Genomic DNA, 16,523 nt, shown 5'->3' with positions numbered 1-16,523 from the left:
ATGGCCACACCGCAGTCTCTTCTCCTCCATTCTCCTCTTGGGATCCTGGGCACGCATGCACACGCGCCTGGCGTGAGTTTAAGCCACCAGATCCGTGACTCGAACTGTGGTCAACTACGTGGGAATTCAGTGACATAGCCATTACGCTAACTGCTGGTCCCTTAAGCAGCAGTTTTTAAAATTAACAGTAAATATTGAAAGCCTTAAAATGCTCATGTGCCTTGGTTCAAGAACTCCACTTCTGGAACTTTTCATGAAGGGAGATGATTGGGTATGAACGTATGTGGGGAGCTGTGCTATGTATGTAAGCATTGCTTATAACTGAAAGGGAAAAGAATAAGTATTCAAAGGACTGATTCTGTTTTGTAGGGGTGTGTGTTTCTGTATATGTAAATAAAATAGAATATTGTATAGTCATTATAAATGATGATACAGTCCTTTATTAATAAAAAATGTTCATGTAAAAGAAAAGCAGCATATAAAAGTTTCATTGTTTTGTAAAAATAAACAAAAAAAAATAAATTTTCTGTATCCATGCAGAAAATTTTCTATAATAATAAACTGAAATGTTAAAGTGGTATCTCTGGGTAGTGAGGTTATGGGTAACTTTTCTATGATATCTATTTATTTTCTAACTTTTCTCGTAAGATCATAGATTACTTATGTGGTTTTTAAAACTGGATATATACAACTATTTCATTTGGTGTTGAATTCTGACTTCAGTTTTCTTTTAGAAAATGTATCTTGTCTTCATTTAAAATCCAGGTTCATTATGTGTTTGGCTGTGGAGCAACTGCTGCCATATTCAAAATACTATTTCCTTCTCTTATAGTGGGAAAGTAAAAGTGTCCTGCGCAATGAACCTTTGGTTTTAGAGGGAGGCTATGAAAACTGGCTCCTTTGCTATCCCCAGTATACAACAAATGCTAAAGTCACTCCACCCGCACGAGGCAAGAATGAAGAGGTGTCTATCTCATGTATGTATGTGAAAAATTTTGCTTAAAATTGCTTCAGTCAAATATACTTTAATTTCAGGATAATGTTCTTAGTTTTTCGCACGTTTGTCCTTAGATAGCAACTTGTTTTCAAGCATAAAAACATAAAATGTCCACAGCCTGAAAGGTCACGTTTTCTTTAAGCCTGTTGTGATTGTCATTGCATTAGTTTACATTTAACTGTCATATACAGCATGCATGAGAAATGAAAGTATGACTGATGGGATTTGCTGTCCTTAATAAACTTATTATTCTTTGGGGGATTTTAGTGGATTTTACATACCCCTCACTGGAAGAATCAGTTCCTTCTAAACCTACCATCCAGATGCCACATCCTCCTACGAATGTAAATGAAAATATAGAATTCATTAATGATCAAGACGAGAGAATGGGACCACTGAATATATCAACTTCAGTTGAACCAGTTACTTCTAAATCTGACGCTTCACCCATAATTCAGCCAGTGCCTATTATAAAGAATGTTCCACAGGTATGTTCTTAATATTTCTTTTAACTTTGTTCTCTTTTATTTAAAGAGTGTATTAATATATAGTATAGAAATGGACCAATCAACTTTTTAAAAAAGTTTTTCCTATAGGGTGCAAGCACTTGCTGGAGAGGGAGAGAAAGAGAGAGAAAGCAACCCACCAGAGGAAATTGCTATGCCCCAAACCCATTTCCATTATCCTCCTGGGATTTTGGGGCACACATGCACACATATCTGGCATGTTTTCCAAGCTACCAGGTCTGGGACTTGAACCACACAGTTGACCATGTGAGATCCAGCTGCCATAACCACTAAACCCCTGGCTGCTCCTAAATGAACATTTTTTAGTATAATCTTTTTTTTTTAAGGATTATTTTATTTAACTCCATTTATTCATTTATCTATTCCAATTTGACCAGAAAAGGACAGAGTGAATGAGAGAGAGAAAGAGAAGGAGAGAGAGAAACTGAAAAAGCAAGGCACCAGGTTCGGGACTTGAACCATGGTCGACCACATGGGAGTCCAGTGCCCCTAACTACCACGACACACCACCTGTAGACACCAGGGGGGTTTTTTGTTTGTTTTTTGTTTTGTAAGTATAATCTTTAATAGCTTAGAAAAGTGTCTATAAGAAGACTCTCATAGTGGGACCAGCACTTAGCATAATGGCTATGTCACTGAACTCCCATGTAGTCAACCACAGGTCGAGTCCCAGACCTGGTGACTTAAACTCACGCCGGACGCATGTGCATGTGTGCCCAAGATCCCAAGAGGAGAATGGAGGAGAAGGGATTGTGGCGTGACCATCCCCCCTGTGGGGTGATTTCTCGCTTTCTGTCTCTATGTCTCTCTCTGTCTAGTGAGAGCACACGTCCTATAGCAAAAACCTCTAAAAAATACCTTAAAAAAAAAAAGTCTCTCATAGAATGTTTTCTTACCTTTGATTTAGTAAAAACTTTTTATTATAATTTATCTCTGTTATCTGTTATATCAGAACAAACAATTCAGAGGATTTTAAAGCCAGTAGCTGGTCCATTTGCCACAAGTAGTACCAGTAAAAACTTATATTTCTACAATAAACTAGAACAACCTTTTTAAGTTTTTTTTGCATTGTAATTCAGCTCATAGTAATTTCCCAAGTAGTTTATTACCTATGTGTCAAATCAATATTTTGGTCTTGGTCCTTTTTTTTTTTTTTTTTTTTTAAGAGAGGTTTTTGCTATAGGGCGTGTGCGCTCGCCAGCCAGACAGAGAGAGACATAGAGACAGAAAGCGAGAAATCACCCCCCGGGGGGATGGTCATGCCACAATCCCTTTTCCTCCATTCTCCTCTCGGGATCTTGGGCACGCACGCACACGTGCCCGACGTGAGTTTTAAGCCACGGGGTCTGGGACGCGAGCTGCAGTCGACTATGTGGGAGTCCAGCGACATAGCCATTACGCTAACTGCTGGTTCCCAATATTTTGGCCTTAAAACAGTACTTTAGTTTTATTTTTTTAAGAATTTGACATGTAAATAGCAGACATGTTTCAATGGTTATTTTAAAAGTTTTTAAATAAGCAAGATTTTACCATTAAAAATTGCAGCACTTGGGACCAGCAGATGGTGTAATGACTCCATCGCTGGGCTCCCATGTAGTTGACCATGGTTTGAGTCCCAGACCCAGTGGCTTAAACTCACACTGTGCACATGTGTGTGCATGCCCAAGATCCGGAGAGGAAAATGGAGGAGAGGGGATTGAGGCATGGCCATCCCCCCAGGGGATGATTTCTTGCTTCTCTCTGTCTCTCTTTCTGGTGAGTACACGCCCTATAGCAAAAACCTCCTCCACCCCACAAAAAAAAAAAATGCACCATTTTTGGGCCAACAGGTAGCATGGAGGTTAAGGTGGCCAAATTCAACTTGACTATGCAGCTTGAGTCCTGGACTCGACAGCTTGAAATTTTCAGGCGCATATGCATGCATGCTTAAAATCTCAAATGGAGAATGGAGAAGGGATGGCAGCATGGCCATTCCCTTGTGGGGGTGATTTCTCACTTTCCCTCTGTCTACTGTTCTTTCTTTGTCTCTTTCTGGAAGTGCACATACCTATAGCAAACTACAAAAATAAATAAACAAGTAAATAAAATGCAGCTTTTTTTTCTTCATTAAGTTTTATATAAAGAAAGGTTACCTGGGACAACCCATGTGGCCTGGTGGTTGGGTCAGGTGAATCCCACATGGCTGGCTCAAGGCTTAAATCCTGGACCCAGCTGCTTGAAAAAACACTCCAGGCATGTGTGCATGCATATCCAGAATTCTGGAGGGAAGAAGAGATAGAAGAGAGGGGATTGCAGTGTGACCATGCCCCATGGTGGTACTTTCTCAATTTCCCTCACTGTCTGTATCCCAAGCCTTCTGGCAAATTTAGGAAATAAAAAGAAGGGAGTCAGCAGGTGGCATAGTGGTTGCAGCGCTGGATTCCCACATGACTGACTGCGGTTTGAATCTGGACTAAGAGGCTTGAAAATCATGGTGGGCGCATGTGTGTGCATGCCCAAAACGAGAAGTGATTGTGACATGGTCATCCCCCCAGAGGGCAGTTTCTAACTTTGCTGCTCACTGTCTCTCTCCATTTCTCTCCAGGAAGCGCACGTCCTTTGGCAAAAACCTTTAAAAAAACAATAAAGAAAAGAAAGATTTTCAGTTGTCAGAGGGTCTATGTGTTTGCCAGAGGAATAGAGGAAAAAAGTATGCTTGCCAGAGAAGAGGGAGGTGGTGGTGGCAGCCACACCGTAATCCCATCACATTTATTCATCCCTTCAGGATTTGGGGCACATGTCTCCAGTGTTTTTCAAGCCCCCAAGGCCAGGACTCAAACCACAGTTAGCATGTGCGATCTCTCTCCTTTAACCATAAACTTTAGGACTGGTTCAGTCCAGTTACTTTTTTTTTTATATACTTTTTTTTTTTTTTTACATTTATTTTTTAAGAGAGATATTTGTTATAGGGCGTGTGTGCTAGCTAGAGAGACAGAGAAAGAAAGAAGGTGAGAAATCAACTCCTGGGGATATGGCCATGTGCTGCAGTTCCTTCTCCTCCATTATCCTCTTAGGATTTGGGCACACATCGTACACACCCAGTGTCAGTTTCAAGCCACCTAGTCTGGTACTTGAACCATGGTCAGCCATGTAGGAGTCCAACAATGTGACCATTATGCCATCTACTGGTCCCCCAATAACCATTTTTTAACATTTATTTTTAATTTTTCTCCCTAGTTATCTTTAAATAATATTTCACATTTGAAGTAGATGCCATTTGATTTGTAGAACAGGCCATGAATAGAAAATTTGGTGATTTATTGTTATTTATAAAATGGGATGGTTTGCTTATTTTTTTTTTAAAGATTTTAATCTACAGATTAAATCTAAACAATTTGATTAGACAGTTTTTCTTAAAATATAAATTTGAGAAATTCTTAAAAGTTATTGCAGTTTCTTTCAGATGAACACATTTGAACCCTGATTCTTTCATGTGTCAACATGGCTTTCTGAGATATGTGCCATATGTTGAACGTATCTTGAAGATCTATGTTAAAGCGGTGTGGTCATCTCCCTTGGGAAGTGATTTCTCGATTTCTCCCTTTGTCTCTTTCTACTCCCGTCCTCCTCTCCCCCTCTGTCTGTGGTGAGCACACATACCCTGTGGCAAAAGTTTAAAAAATAAAAAAGCTAGCACAAAAATAGACAAATATGAGTAAAACTTGAATTCTGTCCAATATTTAAAAGTAGAGGACTGTACAGTTTATCCACACTGTAAAGCAGAATATCTTAGTTCTTTTACTCTGCACTGGAACACCGAGCAAGGAGAAAAATTCGAGATGAGAGGATCAGGGAGGTATTTATAGAGGAAATGGTATTTTTATTTGGGTATTCAGAGTTCAGTAGGATTTGAGGATGGAAGAGACAAGGAGAAGATAGTATGTCTAAAGGGACAGGGCATGCTCTGGGATCAGTGAGCAGTTGTGACTTGTGTAAGTGCAGGACCCTGAGAGAGAGAGGAGAATACAGTAGTAGGTAAGATTGGACAGATGCACAAGCGTCAGCAAGAGACTCAGATCAAATTTTAACTTTATCCTGTAGGCATAGGGAACTGTTGAAGAAGTTTTAACTTGAAAATAACGTATCATAGTTTTGTTATGTTTTGTTTTGTGTTTTCCCCCAAGAGGATGCATGTACTTGCTGGAGAGAGAGAGTAAAATAAAGCAAGAAAGCAACCCGCATGGGGCATCGTCATGCTGGAGTCTTTTCTCCTCCATTTCTCCCTTCTTTGAAGATTTTGGGCACACACGCTTATGTTCCTGGTGTGTTTTTCCAAACCGGTGGGTCCAGGACTGAACCACATATTCAGCAATGTGGAATCCAACTGCTTTAACCTCCAGGCTATGGGTGGGCCTCAAAGTTGTGCTTGTAAGGTTAGAGGAGAATAGATTGAGCTACCAAAAGGTGAATGGAAACATTTATTTGGACTCCTGCTCTTTTATTGTTAACTTCCTCCCCAGTGTTTCTTCCTACTTCATTCTGAAATACACATAGGAAAAAAGAAGGGAAGACTTAATGTGGTTTTTGTTGTTTGTTTTTAAAGTGAAGAGGACAGAAATGCTTTTTCTCTTTTCTTTTCTTTTCTTTTTTTTTTTTTTTAAGAGGTTTTTGCTATAGGGCTTGTGCGCTCGTCAGACAGAGAAAGACATAGAGACAGAAAGTGAGAAATCACCCCCCAGAGGGGATGGTCACGCTGCAATCCCTTTACCTCCCTTCTCCTCTCGGGATCTTGGGCACGCACTTACACGCGCCCGGCATGAGTTTTAAGCCACCAGGTCCGGGACGTGAACCGCAGTCGACTACGTGGGAGTCCAACAACATAGCCATTACGCTAACTGCTGGTTCCCAGAAATGCTTTTTTTCCTTCACAAACTTCATAATACTTTGTTTTCTCATGGAAAAATGTAGAATTCATTTTGGTTTTTGTTTTGTTTTGTTTGTTTGTTTGTGTTTTTTTTTTTTTTTTTTTTTTGGGGGGTTTTTTGTTATATGGGGCCTTGCCAGACAGACAAAGACATAGAGACAGAAAGCGAGAAATCACCCCCCAGCCCCGGAGGATGGTCACGCTGCAGTTCCTTCTCCTCCATTCTTCTCTCGGGATCTTGGGCACGCATGCACACACGCCCGGCGTGAGTTTTAAGCCACCGGGTCCGGGACGCAAACCGCGGTTGACTACGTGGGAGTCCAGCGACATAGCCATTACGCTAACTGCTGGTTCCCTAGAATTCATTTTATAAGAACACTATGCAGGTTGTTACTAGCAGATGTTCTTGTATTGGGGTGGGGGGTCTTCAAAAAGTTCTTGGGAATGCACATTATGAAAAAACTATATGTGGATTTCAGAATTTCTTGCACCAAAATAGACTAGTATTTTAATTCACTTTTTCCATGAACTTTTTCAAGTACCCTTTTGTGTTCTCATTTTTGTCTTGGTGTATGGTATTCTCAGGAAATAATGTTAGGGTTACCTTTCACAATGGTGCAAAGTTGATAAGCTGTTACATTGGGGTAGTAAGCTTTTTTTTTTTTAACATTTATTTATCTATTTATTTGTTGTGATTTTTCTTTATTTTTTCTTTTTTTAGAGAGGTTTTTGCTATAAGGTGCGTACACTCACCAGAAAGACAGAGAGAGGCAGAGAGACAGAAAGAAGTGAGAAATCACCCCCCAGGGGGGATGGTCACACCGTAAGCCCTTCTCCATTCTCCTCTCGGGATCTTGGGCATGCACGCACACACACCCGGCATGAGTTTAAGCCACCGGGTCCAGTACTTGAACCGTGGTCAACTATATGGGAGTCCAGCGGCATAGCCATTACACTAACTGCTGGTCCCATTTGTTGTGATTTTTAAGTCACCAGGTCTGGGATTCAAACCATGGTCAGCCATGTGGTAATCCAGCACCTTAACCACCAGGCCACCTAATGCTCCACATTGTGGTAATAAACATTTAATTTACTAAGTCAGGAATTGAGGTAGTTTATTACTCAGTTAAGAAAACCAATTAATATCTTAGTTCTTAGAAATGTTATATGGTTGAGGGAACAAATAAAGTTTTCCGTATTTATTGAGTGTATCAGGCATGGTCCCTACTTTTTTACAACATATTCTAGGACAGAAGCAAAAAATAATTTTTAAGAGGTTTTTGCCTTAGGGTGCGTCCACTCGTCAGAGAGACAGAGACAGTGAGAGGGAAAGTGAGAAATCACCTCTCCATTCTTCTTCAGGGATCTTGGGCTCGCATACACATGTACCTGGCATGATTTTGAAGCCATTAGGTTTAGGACTCGAACCACGGCTGCCTATGTGGGAGTCCAGTGATGTAATCACTGTGCCATCTGCTGGCCCAGAAGCAAAATTTTAAACAAATAATGATAGCAAATAAATTGGAATCCCAGTAAGTGCTATGAAGGAAAAGAATAAGGTAATATAAGAGCATATGTCAGGAGACTTGGATTGTTTTAGAAAGCAGAGAATTCTTTTCTGAGGAGGAAATATTTAAGCCAGGACCACACACTTGTGGGTGTTACAGCTGACACAAAGGTCTGAGTTGGAAAGGAGCTTGGCATCTTTCACGTTGTGGTTTGGTTTGGTTTTAAAGACAAGTACAGCTGATGTATAGAATGGCGTGAGATGAGACTGGAAATGGAGGCAAACATAAGGGTACACAAAGCCTATAGTCAGGATTTCAGATGCAATCTGAGTAGAGTGGATTGCAGTTTTAAAAGATTTAAGCAAGGAAGAAACACCTTCAGATTTGTTATAAAATGATTACTCTGGCTACAATGTAGAGAAGTAGATTAGAGGCAGGAGGTGCAAAGAAGAGACGGGAAGCCAGTTGGGCACTGTGCTGTTGTCCTTGTGACAGAGGGTGTTGACATGGACTTGGCTGGTGGTGATAGAGGTGAAGGGACAGATAGATACAGAACAAAACCATCTGACTGAAGAAGGGGATAGTAAGGACATATCATAGAACTTTCAGGTTTCTGGTGTGTGCTACTGTTTGGAGAGTGGTTACATCCACGAGAAAGATCATGTTTGGAGAGAGGAAATCAGGAATTCTGTTTTGGCCATAGTGCATTTGAGGTATTTGTGTGAAACTCAATGTGGAGATAGTGGACAAGCAGTTATGTATGTGGAAATAACACTGAAGTCTGGGGATGCCCAGATCTAGCTTTTCTGTTTTAGAATGGACATGATTCATGGGCCAGCCATGTAGTGGTGCAGATAACCTGACCCCACCTGGCCAGCAAGGTGCCACTCCTGGCTCCAGTTGCTTGAAAAACACTCCAGGCGTGTGTGCATGCATACCCAAATTCCCAGCAGGAGAAATGGAGGCAAAGAGATTGTAGCATGTCTATACCCTATTGCAGGCCCCATTGTAGGGTACATTCTATAGCTCTCTTTTCATCTGTCTCTGGGGCATGCATGTACCACACCTCTGGCAATTAGAAAAAAATAACAAAGACATTAGTAACTTGTATACAGAGCACACGAAGGTGAACTGGATTTGTAGAATCAAGGTGAAGCACTTTCACATGAAGGTGAATTGAATGTTGAATCAAGATCAAGCACTTTTAAGTGCTGTTTCAGTATCTTCTGTGAGTTGCCTTATAAGAAATCTTGACGCTGGGAACCAGCAGTTAGCGTAATGGCTATGTCGCTGGACTCCCAGTGGCTTAATGGCGTCCCGGACCTGGTGGCTTAAAACTCACACCGGGCGCGTGTGCATGCATGCACAAGATCCCGAGAGGAGAATGGAGGAGAAGGGATTGCAGTGTGACCATCCTCCCTGGGGGGTGATTTCTCTCTTTCTGTGTCTATGTCTCTCTCTGTCTGTCTGGCGAGTGCACACGCCCTACAGCGAAAAACCTCTCCCAAAAAAAAGAAATCTTGACGCTGCGTAATCTACAAGTAGATTTTCTGGCAGATATTCTCTACACGAACTGACTTTTTTTTTAAATTACTACTTGATTTCAGGAACTCAGGTTACCATTCCTGATTTCGATCAAAGGATGGTTTTTCTCTGTTTTGTTGCTCTAGGTTGATCGTACTAAAAAACCAGTGGTCAAATTGCCTGAGGACCATAGAATAAAGTCTGAAAGTACAGATTATGAGCAACAGTCTCCTCAAAACGGAAAATTTGTTCCTGATCGTTCTACCAAGCCAATATTTTCCCCTCCCACTGTCATGTTAACAGATGAAGAAAAAGCTCGTATTCATGCGGAAACTGTACTCCTAATGGAGAAAAACAAACAAGAAAAGGAACTTCGAGAAAAGCAGCAAGAGGAACAGAAAGAGAAACTGAGGCGGGAAGAAGAACTGAAAGCCAGAAAGAAACAGGAAGCTGAAGAAAATGAAATCACAGAGAAGCAACAAAAAGCAAAAGAAGAACTAGAAAAGAGAGAAAGTGAACAGGCCAAGAAAGAAGATAAAGAAACCTCAGCAAAGAGGGGCAAAGAAATAACAGGAGTGAAAAGGCAAAGTAAAAGTGAGCATGAAACTTCCGATGCCAAAAAATCTGTGGAAGATAGAGGGAAAAGGTGCCCAACCCCAGAAGTACAGAAAAGGTCAGCAGATGTGCCCCATGCACCTGGGACGGGAGATCCGAGTGCAGGCAAGGTAAGCAGACAAGCAGTGCAACTTGCCAACTAGATGAAGTGAAATGATTTTAAAAGGTAGCACAGGGTCCAGCAGGTGGTGTGGTGATTAAAGGTGCTGGACTCCTACATGGCTAACCATGGTTCAAGTCCTGGACCTGGCGGCTTGCTTTCTCACTTTCTCTCTTTGTGTCTCACTCTGGTCAAATTCAAAATAACAATAATAACAAATATAATAAAGGAAATAATTATTTAAAAAAACATGGTAGCATAAATGACATTCTGTAGACAGTATTTTGAATAGCTTTTTAGAAAACGATAGAGTGCACTGATCCATCCACATTTGCTCACCTCTCCTTTGATGCTAGTAACTTATATTTATGAAATGTTTGGCAACTGAATTGCTTTTTATGTCTTTGAAATGCAATATATTTTAATAATCAAGATAAATAGCTATATTCTTCTTTATTTTTCTTTTTAATTGCTAGAGGTATGTATGCTTACGAGAAGAAGACAGAGAGAAAGCACCCCCAGTGGTGCATAGTCATGTTGCAGTCCTTTCTGCAACATGGGATGATTTCTCATCTTCCCTCTCTTTCTCCAGCAAGCTCACACACCCTAGGGCAAAAACTTTAAAAAAAAAGAAATAAATGAAATTGAGGAAATGTAACCTATGTACTAAAACACTCTTAACTTTATTCATGGAAGAATCAGAACTTGTGACCTCTTATTTAAAGATATAATTGTTTTTGAGAGGTTTTTGCTATAAGGCACGTGCACTTGCCAGAAAGACAGAGACAGAAAGCAAGAAATCACCCCCCAGGGGGGATGGCCACACCGCAATCCCTTCTCCTCCATTTTCCTCTCAAGATTTTGGGTATACATGCACATGAGCCAGCCTGAGTTTCAAGCCACAGGGTCTGCGACTTAACCCTCTGTCAGCCACGTGGGAACCCAGTGACATAACATTACGCCATCTGCTGGTCCCAAGATTTTTTCTCCTTAATTCAGGTTCATACTCCTGAACTTCCTGTTTGTTGTTGTTATTGTAAGGGCATGCAAACTCACTAGAGAGATGAAGAGAGAAAAAGTGAAAAAAAATCTTCCCCCAAGGGATACTGTCAAGTTGCAACTCTCTCCTCCATTCTCAGATTTCGTGTATGCACGCACACATGCCTAGTGTATCGTCCAAGCTATTAGGTCCAGGACTCAAACCACATAATCAGTCATGTGAGATTCAGTTTCTTCAACTACCACATCACCTGGCTAGTCCACCTCCTAGTATTTTTAATTTAAACAAAAAATGTTTTTAACTTCTAAAGGGGAACTTGCAGGGGAGAGAAAGTGCTCAAGATCCCGAGTGGAGAATGGGAGGAGAAGGGATTGCGTATGGGGGTTATTTAATGTAGATGCCAAATATCCCTACAAATCTAAATGGCCCTGAGATTATCTTATATAATTTAATAAAATATTATGAAATTCCAATAATGTAATACATTGATAAAAGCTAAGATTGGGAGCCGGCATGTGGCATGGTGGTTGAGGTGCTAGACTCCAACGGTGCTGGCCATGGTGCAGGTACTGAACCTGGCGGCTTGTTTTCTCACTCTCCCTTTCTCTCAGTCTGTCTCTTTCTGGTCAAAATTGAAGAATAATGATAATAAATAAAATTTAAAATAAATAAATCTTTAAAAACAAAGCTAATATTGTATTCCTTTTTCTTTTTTTTCTCATCTTTACATTTTTTTATGTTTTGTCAAAAATATCACTCCTATATTCCCCCTGGATATTCACATCCAAAAACATTTCTATTTATTTATTTATTTGTTTACTTTACAATAAAAGTATGAATTTATTTTGGTACAAAAACTTTTTGAAATTCCTACGTAGTTTTCCCATTACACTTATTCCCATGAGTTTTTTTTTTAGAAACTTTTTTTAATTAATTTACATTCATTCCCTAAACATCGTCATAGTATACAAAATGTGATTTCTCGTTCAGAATATACTGCATAGTGGCTTAATCATGCATGTTATTATCAATAATTTTCCATTTCTAGTTTTTTATATATTTATGTATGTGTCTATATATGGATATGTGTGTGTGTGTATATATAAAGATAAATATATACACACATATATATATATGTAAAGATATATATACACACACATATATATTACTCCTATTTCTGACCCTCTGCCCTTTCCTACCCTCCTCCCACACTATCTCTGGTGTCTACAGTTGTTTTCCATTCCTTTTCCCCCCACATTTTATTGATCACACAATTTCTTAAATTAACTACTTTCAATAGCAAGTTCAGCTGGTAATTTCAAGAAAAGCAGTTTTAACTTTAATAAATCAAAGAAATGCTAAGGAACTTTGCTTAAAACCTAAAGCCAGAAAACAGGTTAGGATTCTGTTCAAATAATAGGTACATGAACCTATTGACAGCTCAAGACAGGACAAAAATCCTAGTCAAAAGTCATAAAATGCTATTTCACCAGTTCAGTCTCATGTACTTAATCTATCTTCTGTTATGGTTTGATCTTCCCAATTAAATTCTGGAATATAATACTGAACTCCAGACTTGTCCCTATCATTAAGTTGGCCATTTTCTTAGTTTTTTTTTTTTTGGAGAGGTTTTCGCTATAGGGCGCGTGCGCTCGCCAGACAGACAGAAAGAGACATAGAGACAGAAAGCGAGAAATCACCCCCCAGGGGGATGGTCACGCCACAATCCCTTCTCCTCCATTCTCCTCTTGGGATCCTGGGCACGCACGCACACGCGCCCGGCGTGAGTTTTAAGCCACCAGGTCCAGGATGTGAACCGCGGTCAACTACGTGGGAGTCCAGTGACATAGCCATGACGCTAACTGCTGGTTCCCGATTTTCTTAGTTTTTAATACTCTTGTTTCTGTGTGTCTCTATTTAGTTTTCCTGGTATGGCACTCTCGTGAGAACTTCTTGGAGATCTGGTCTGGTGCTGGTAAATTCTTACAGGTTTTGTTTATCTGAGACTATTCTTGTCTTTTCCTCCCATAATGAAGGAAAATCTTGCCAGGTACAGCATTCTTGATTAAAACTGCTTTTCCCTTAACACTTTGAATATATTTTCCCATTCTTTCATTGCTCACTTTCAATAGCAAGTTCCGATGAGAGATCTGCTGTTAGCCTATTGGGATATCCTTTGTAGGTAACTTGCTGTTTCTCTCTTGCCAATCTTAGTATCTTGTCTTTGTGGTTTTGGTCAATCTGGCTATAATGTGTCTTGGAGAAGGTCTTCTTGGGTTCATTCTATTTGTGGTCCTTTGTGTTTCTTGGGACTGGATCTTTGAGTGCCTGTCTTGGTTTGGAAAGTTTTCTTGCAGGATTTTATGAAATAGATTATCAATGCCCTTATAGGTCTCTTTGCCTTCTGGGATACCAATTATACGGATGTTTGGATGTTTGATGGTACCTAGTATTTCTTGTATATTATTCTTATTTTGGGGGGCAATTTTCTCAGTTCTTCGTGGTGGATTTTTCTAGGCCAGCAATTTTCTCTTCTGCTTCTGAGATTCTACTTTCTGTATGATCTAGTCTGCTTTTAATACTTTCGAGGGAGATTTTGACTTCCTATATTATAGCCTTCATCTCTAACAGGTCCATTTGATTCTTGTTTAAAGTGTGTAATTCCTCTTTCAGATCTTGCAAGAATTTCATCACCCCCTGGAAATCATCAGCTCATTTCTCCTGCCTCTTCTGCAGTTCATTGTTTCTCTTTTCTTCCATCTCTGTTAGCTTTGTCATTATGAATATTCTAAATTCTTTATCAGACATTTCCATGATTTCCACTGAACTATCTGTGGATGAAGAGGAGTTATTCTTTTTCCTTGGATGAGAGGTATTTTCTTGCTTTCACATATTTCTTGTGGCCCTGCAGTGATTTCTAATCATCTGATGGGTGGTGTGTTTCTTCCTTATTCTTGAAGTTCAATCTGAGCATTCAGGAAAGTGCAGAAGGAGGTGATCTGGAATCTTTTTGCCATTCCATTTTTATCCCATTGTGCAGCAGATTCACTTGAATTTATGGGCTAGAGCTTGAATTATCAGTAGAAAATCTTCATTTCTCTTGTTTCCCTGAAATCACTAGTTCTCAGGAGCCATAGAGGAGTTTTCTTCTGAAGCCCTGCCCCTTGTCTTTCCACTCAAGTTTGTGGACTGGAGGCTGCATTATCAGTAGAAAAATCTTCATTTCTCTTTTTTCCCTCGATTGTATTCCTTAAGAAGTAGTATGGGGACCCAGGTGGTATGATGGTTGGGGACGCAGGACTCCCAGTCTCATTCATTCTCTCTCTCTCACTTTGTCCTTCTCTGGTCAAATTAAAATAAATAAAGTTAAATAAAATAATTCTTAAAAAAAAATAAGCAAAATAGAAAATACGTTTTTAAAAAAAAGCAGGCAGAATATGTGATTCTAGAATAAATAGAAAATATTTAGAAAATTCTATTTCTAATTTTTTAAAATTTCTACTATACTTTTTTTGGGGGGGAGATTTTCACTATAGGGTGCGTGCGCTCGCCAAACAGACAGAGAGAGACATAGAGACAGAAAGCAAGAAATCACCCCCCAGGGGGGATGGTCATGCCATAATCCCTTGTCCTCCATTCTCCTCTCAGGATCTTGGGCACGCATGCACACGCGCCCGGCGTGAGTTTTAAGCCACCGGGTCCAGGACACGAGCCGCGGTCGACTATGTGGGAGTCCAGCGACAGCCATTACGCTAACTGCTGGTTCCCAAAAATTTCTACTATACTTTTAAATAAGATGTGAAATTATAGTAACTTTTTTGAAAGAATCTGTTATGTTGCTGGACTCCCACATGGCCAATCTTTGGTTCAAGTCCTGGACCTGGTGGCTTGAAAATCACGCTGGGCATTTGTGTGTGTGTGTGCCCAAGTTCCTGGGAGGAGAATTGAGGAGAAGGGATTGTAGTGTGGCTATCCCTCCTTGAAGTGATTTCTCACTTTCCCTCTCACTGTCTCTTTCTCTCTCTCTCTCTCCAATAAGCACATGTACTCTAAGGTAGAAATCTCTCAAAAAAATCGTGGGACCAGTAGATGGCATAGTTGTTATGTCACTGGTCCTACACAGTCAGCCATGGTTCAAGTCAGGACCCAGCAGTTTCAAACTCACACCAGGTGTATGTGTGTACATGCCCAAGATCCCAAGAGGAGAATGGAGGAGGAGGGATTGTGGCATGGCAATCCCTCTGGGAGGTGAGTTCTCACTTTCTGTCTTTCTCTGTCTCTCCAGTGAGTGCACGCATCCTATAGCAAAAATCTCTCTTTAAAAGAAAGAAGAATCTGTGATGGTATAAAAAAATATAAATATTGGATCAGCAGGTGGCATGATGGTTAAGGCAGTGGGTTCTCACATGACCAATTGGTTTGAGTCTTAGACCCAGCAACTTGAAAATCACAACAAATAAATAAATAAATGGATAAATTTATGCTTAGGGCAAAAAAATATATAAATATGGATTTTTTCATTTTTAAATATTGATGTACATAAAATTCTATCTTTTTTTAATACTTTAAATTTTTTGGGACACAGTCTCTCTGAAAGTAACTAAAATCATACAGGAATCATAAAAGAATGTCACTCACATGAGGCCATGTTAAACATAGGGTAATGGTCATCATTTTATATTTGGCCATTTATTGTGAATTATCAAAAGTTTTTTTTTTTTTTTTTTTTAATTGATTGTTCTTAACAATCTACTTTGATTTTCATCTCCCCATCCCCCAGATTAACCAAAGTATTTTTTGGTTTTTTTACTTTTAATGTCAGGAAATTCCAGATGGCTCAAAAGCATCTGTTTTGAATTTGACAATAAAATTGAATAAACTTTTTCAGAGGCCTAATTTTTTCCTGTGTTTATTGATCTGTTTTTTGTTTGTATTGGATATGTGCACTCACAGGAGACAGAGATAAAAAGGGAAAGTAAAAAAGCACCCTCCAGGATGAACGATCACACCACAATGCCTCCTCCTCTGTTTATCGCTCGGAATTTTGGACATGCATGCACACATGCTCAGCATGTTTTTCAAGCTGCAGGGTCTGGACTCAAGCCACACAATGGGCCATGTGGGATCCAGCCACCTGAACCACCATGCTACTGGCTTGCCTTTTAGAGGTTGTATTATCTAGAAATAGGTAAGTTTACATTGGGGAAACACTATAGTTTTCTTTCATTTCTATAATTTTAACAATTTTACAGCCGGCTAAGATTAAAGGACAACCAGAAAGTGGAATTCTAAAGACAGGAACTTTTAGAGAAAATGCAGAGGATACCGACAGAAATAAAGTAAGTAGTT

At 39.8% G+C, this 16,523-nt stretch overlaps 1 protein-coding gene across 1 annotated transcript in view; it reads left to right on the top strand.

The window, feature by feature from the left end:
- The window catches only part of USP8 (ubiquitin specific peptidase 8), a gene marked incomplete in the record, with an annotated part of 87,600 nt that overhangs the window by 50,379 nt on the left and 20,698 nt on the right, over positions 1-16,523 (top strand). Inside the window, 4 exon segments of the mRNA XM_027768389.1 lie at positions 833-977; positions 1,265-1,485; positions 9,606-10,184; positions 16,427-16,513. Of these exon segments, the coding sequence (XP_027624190.1) occupies positions 833-977; positions 1,265-1,485; positions 9,606-10,184; positions 16,427-16,513 (1,032 nt within the window).

This window comes from Tupaia chinensis, unplaced genomic scaffold, assembly GCF_000334495.1.
Source record: "Tupaia chinensis unplaced genomic scaffold, TupChi_1.0 Scaffold146140_1, whole genome shotgun sequence".
Taxonomy (NCBI): domain Eukaryota; kingdom Metazoa; phylum Chordata; class Mammalia; order Scandentia; family Tupaiidae; genus Tupaia; species Tupaia belangeri.
Note: the sequence above shows the minus strand (reverse complement) of the source record. Positions and strands in the feature narration are given on the sequence as shown.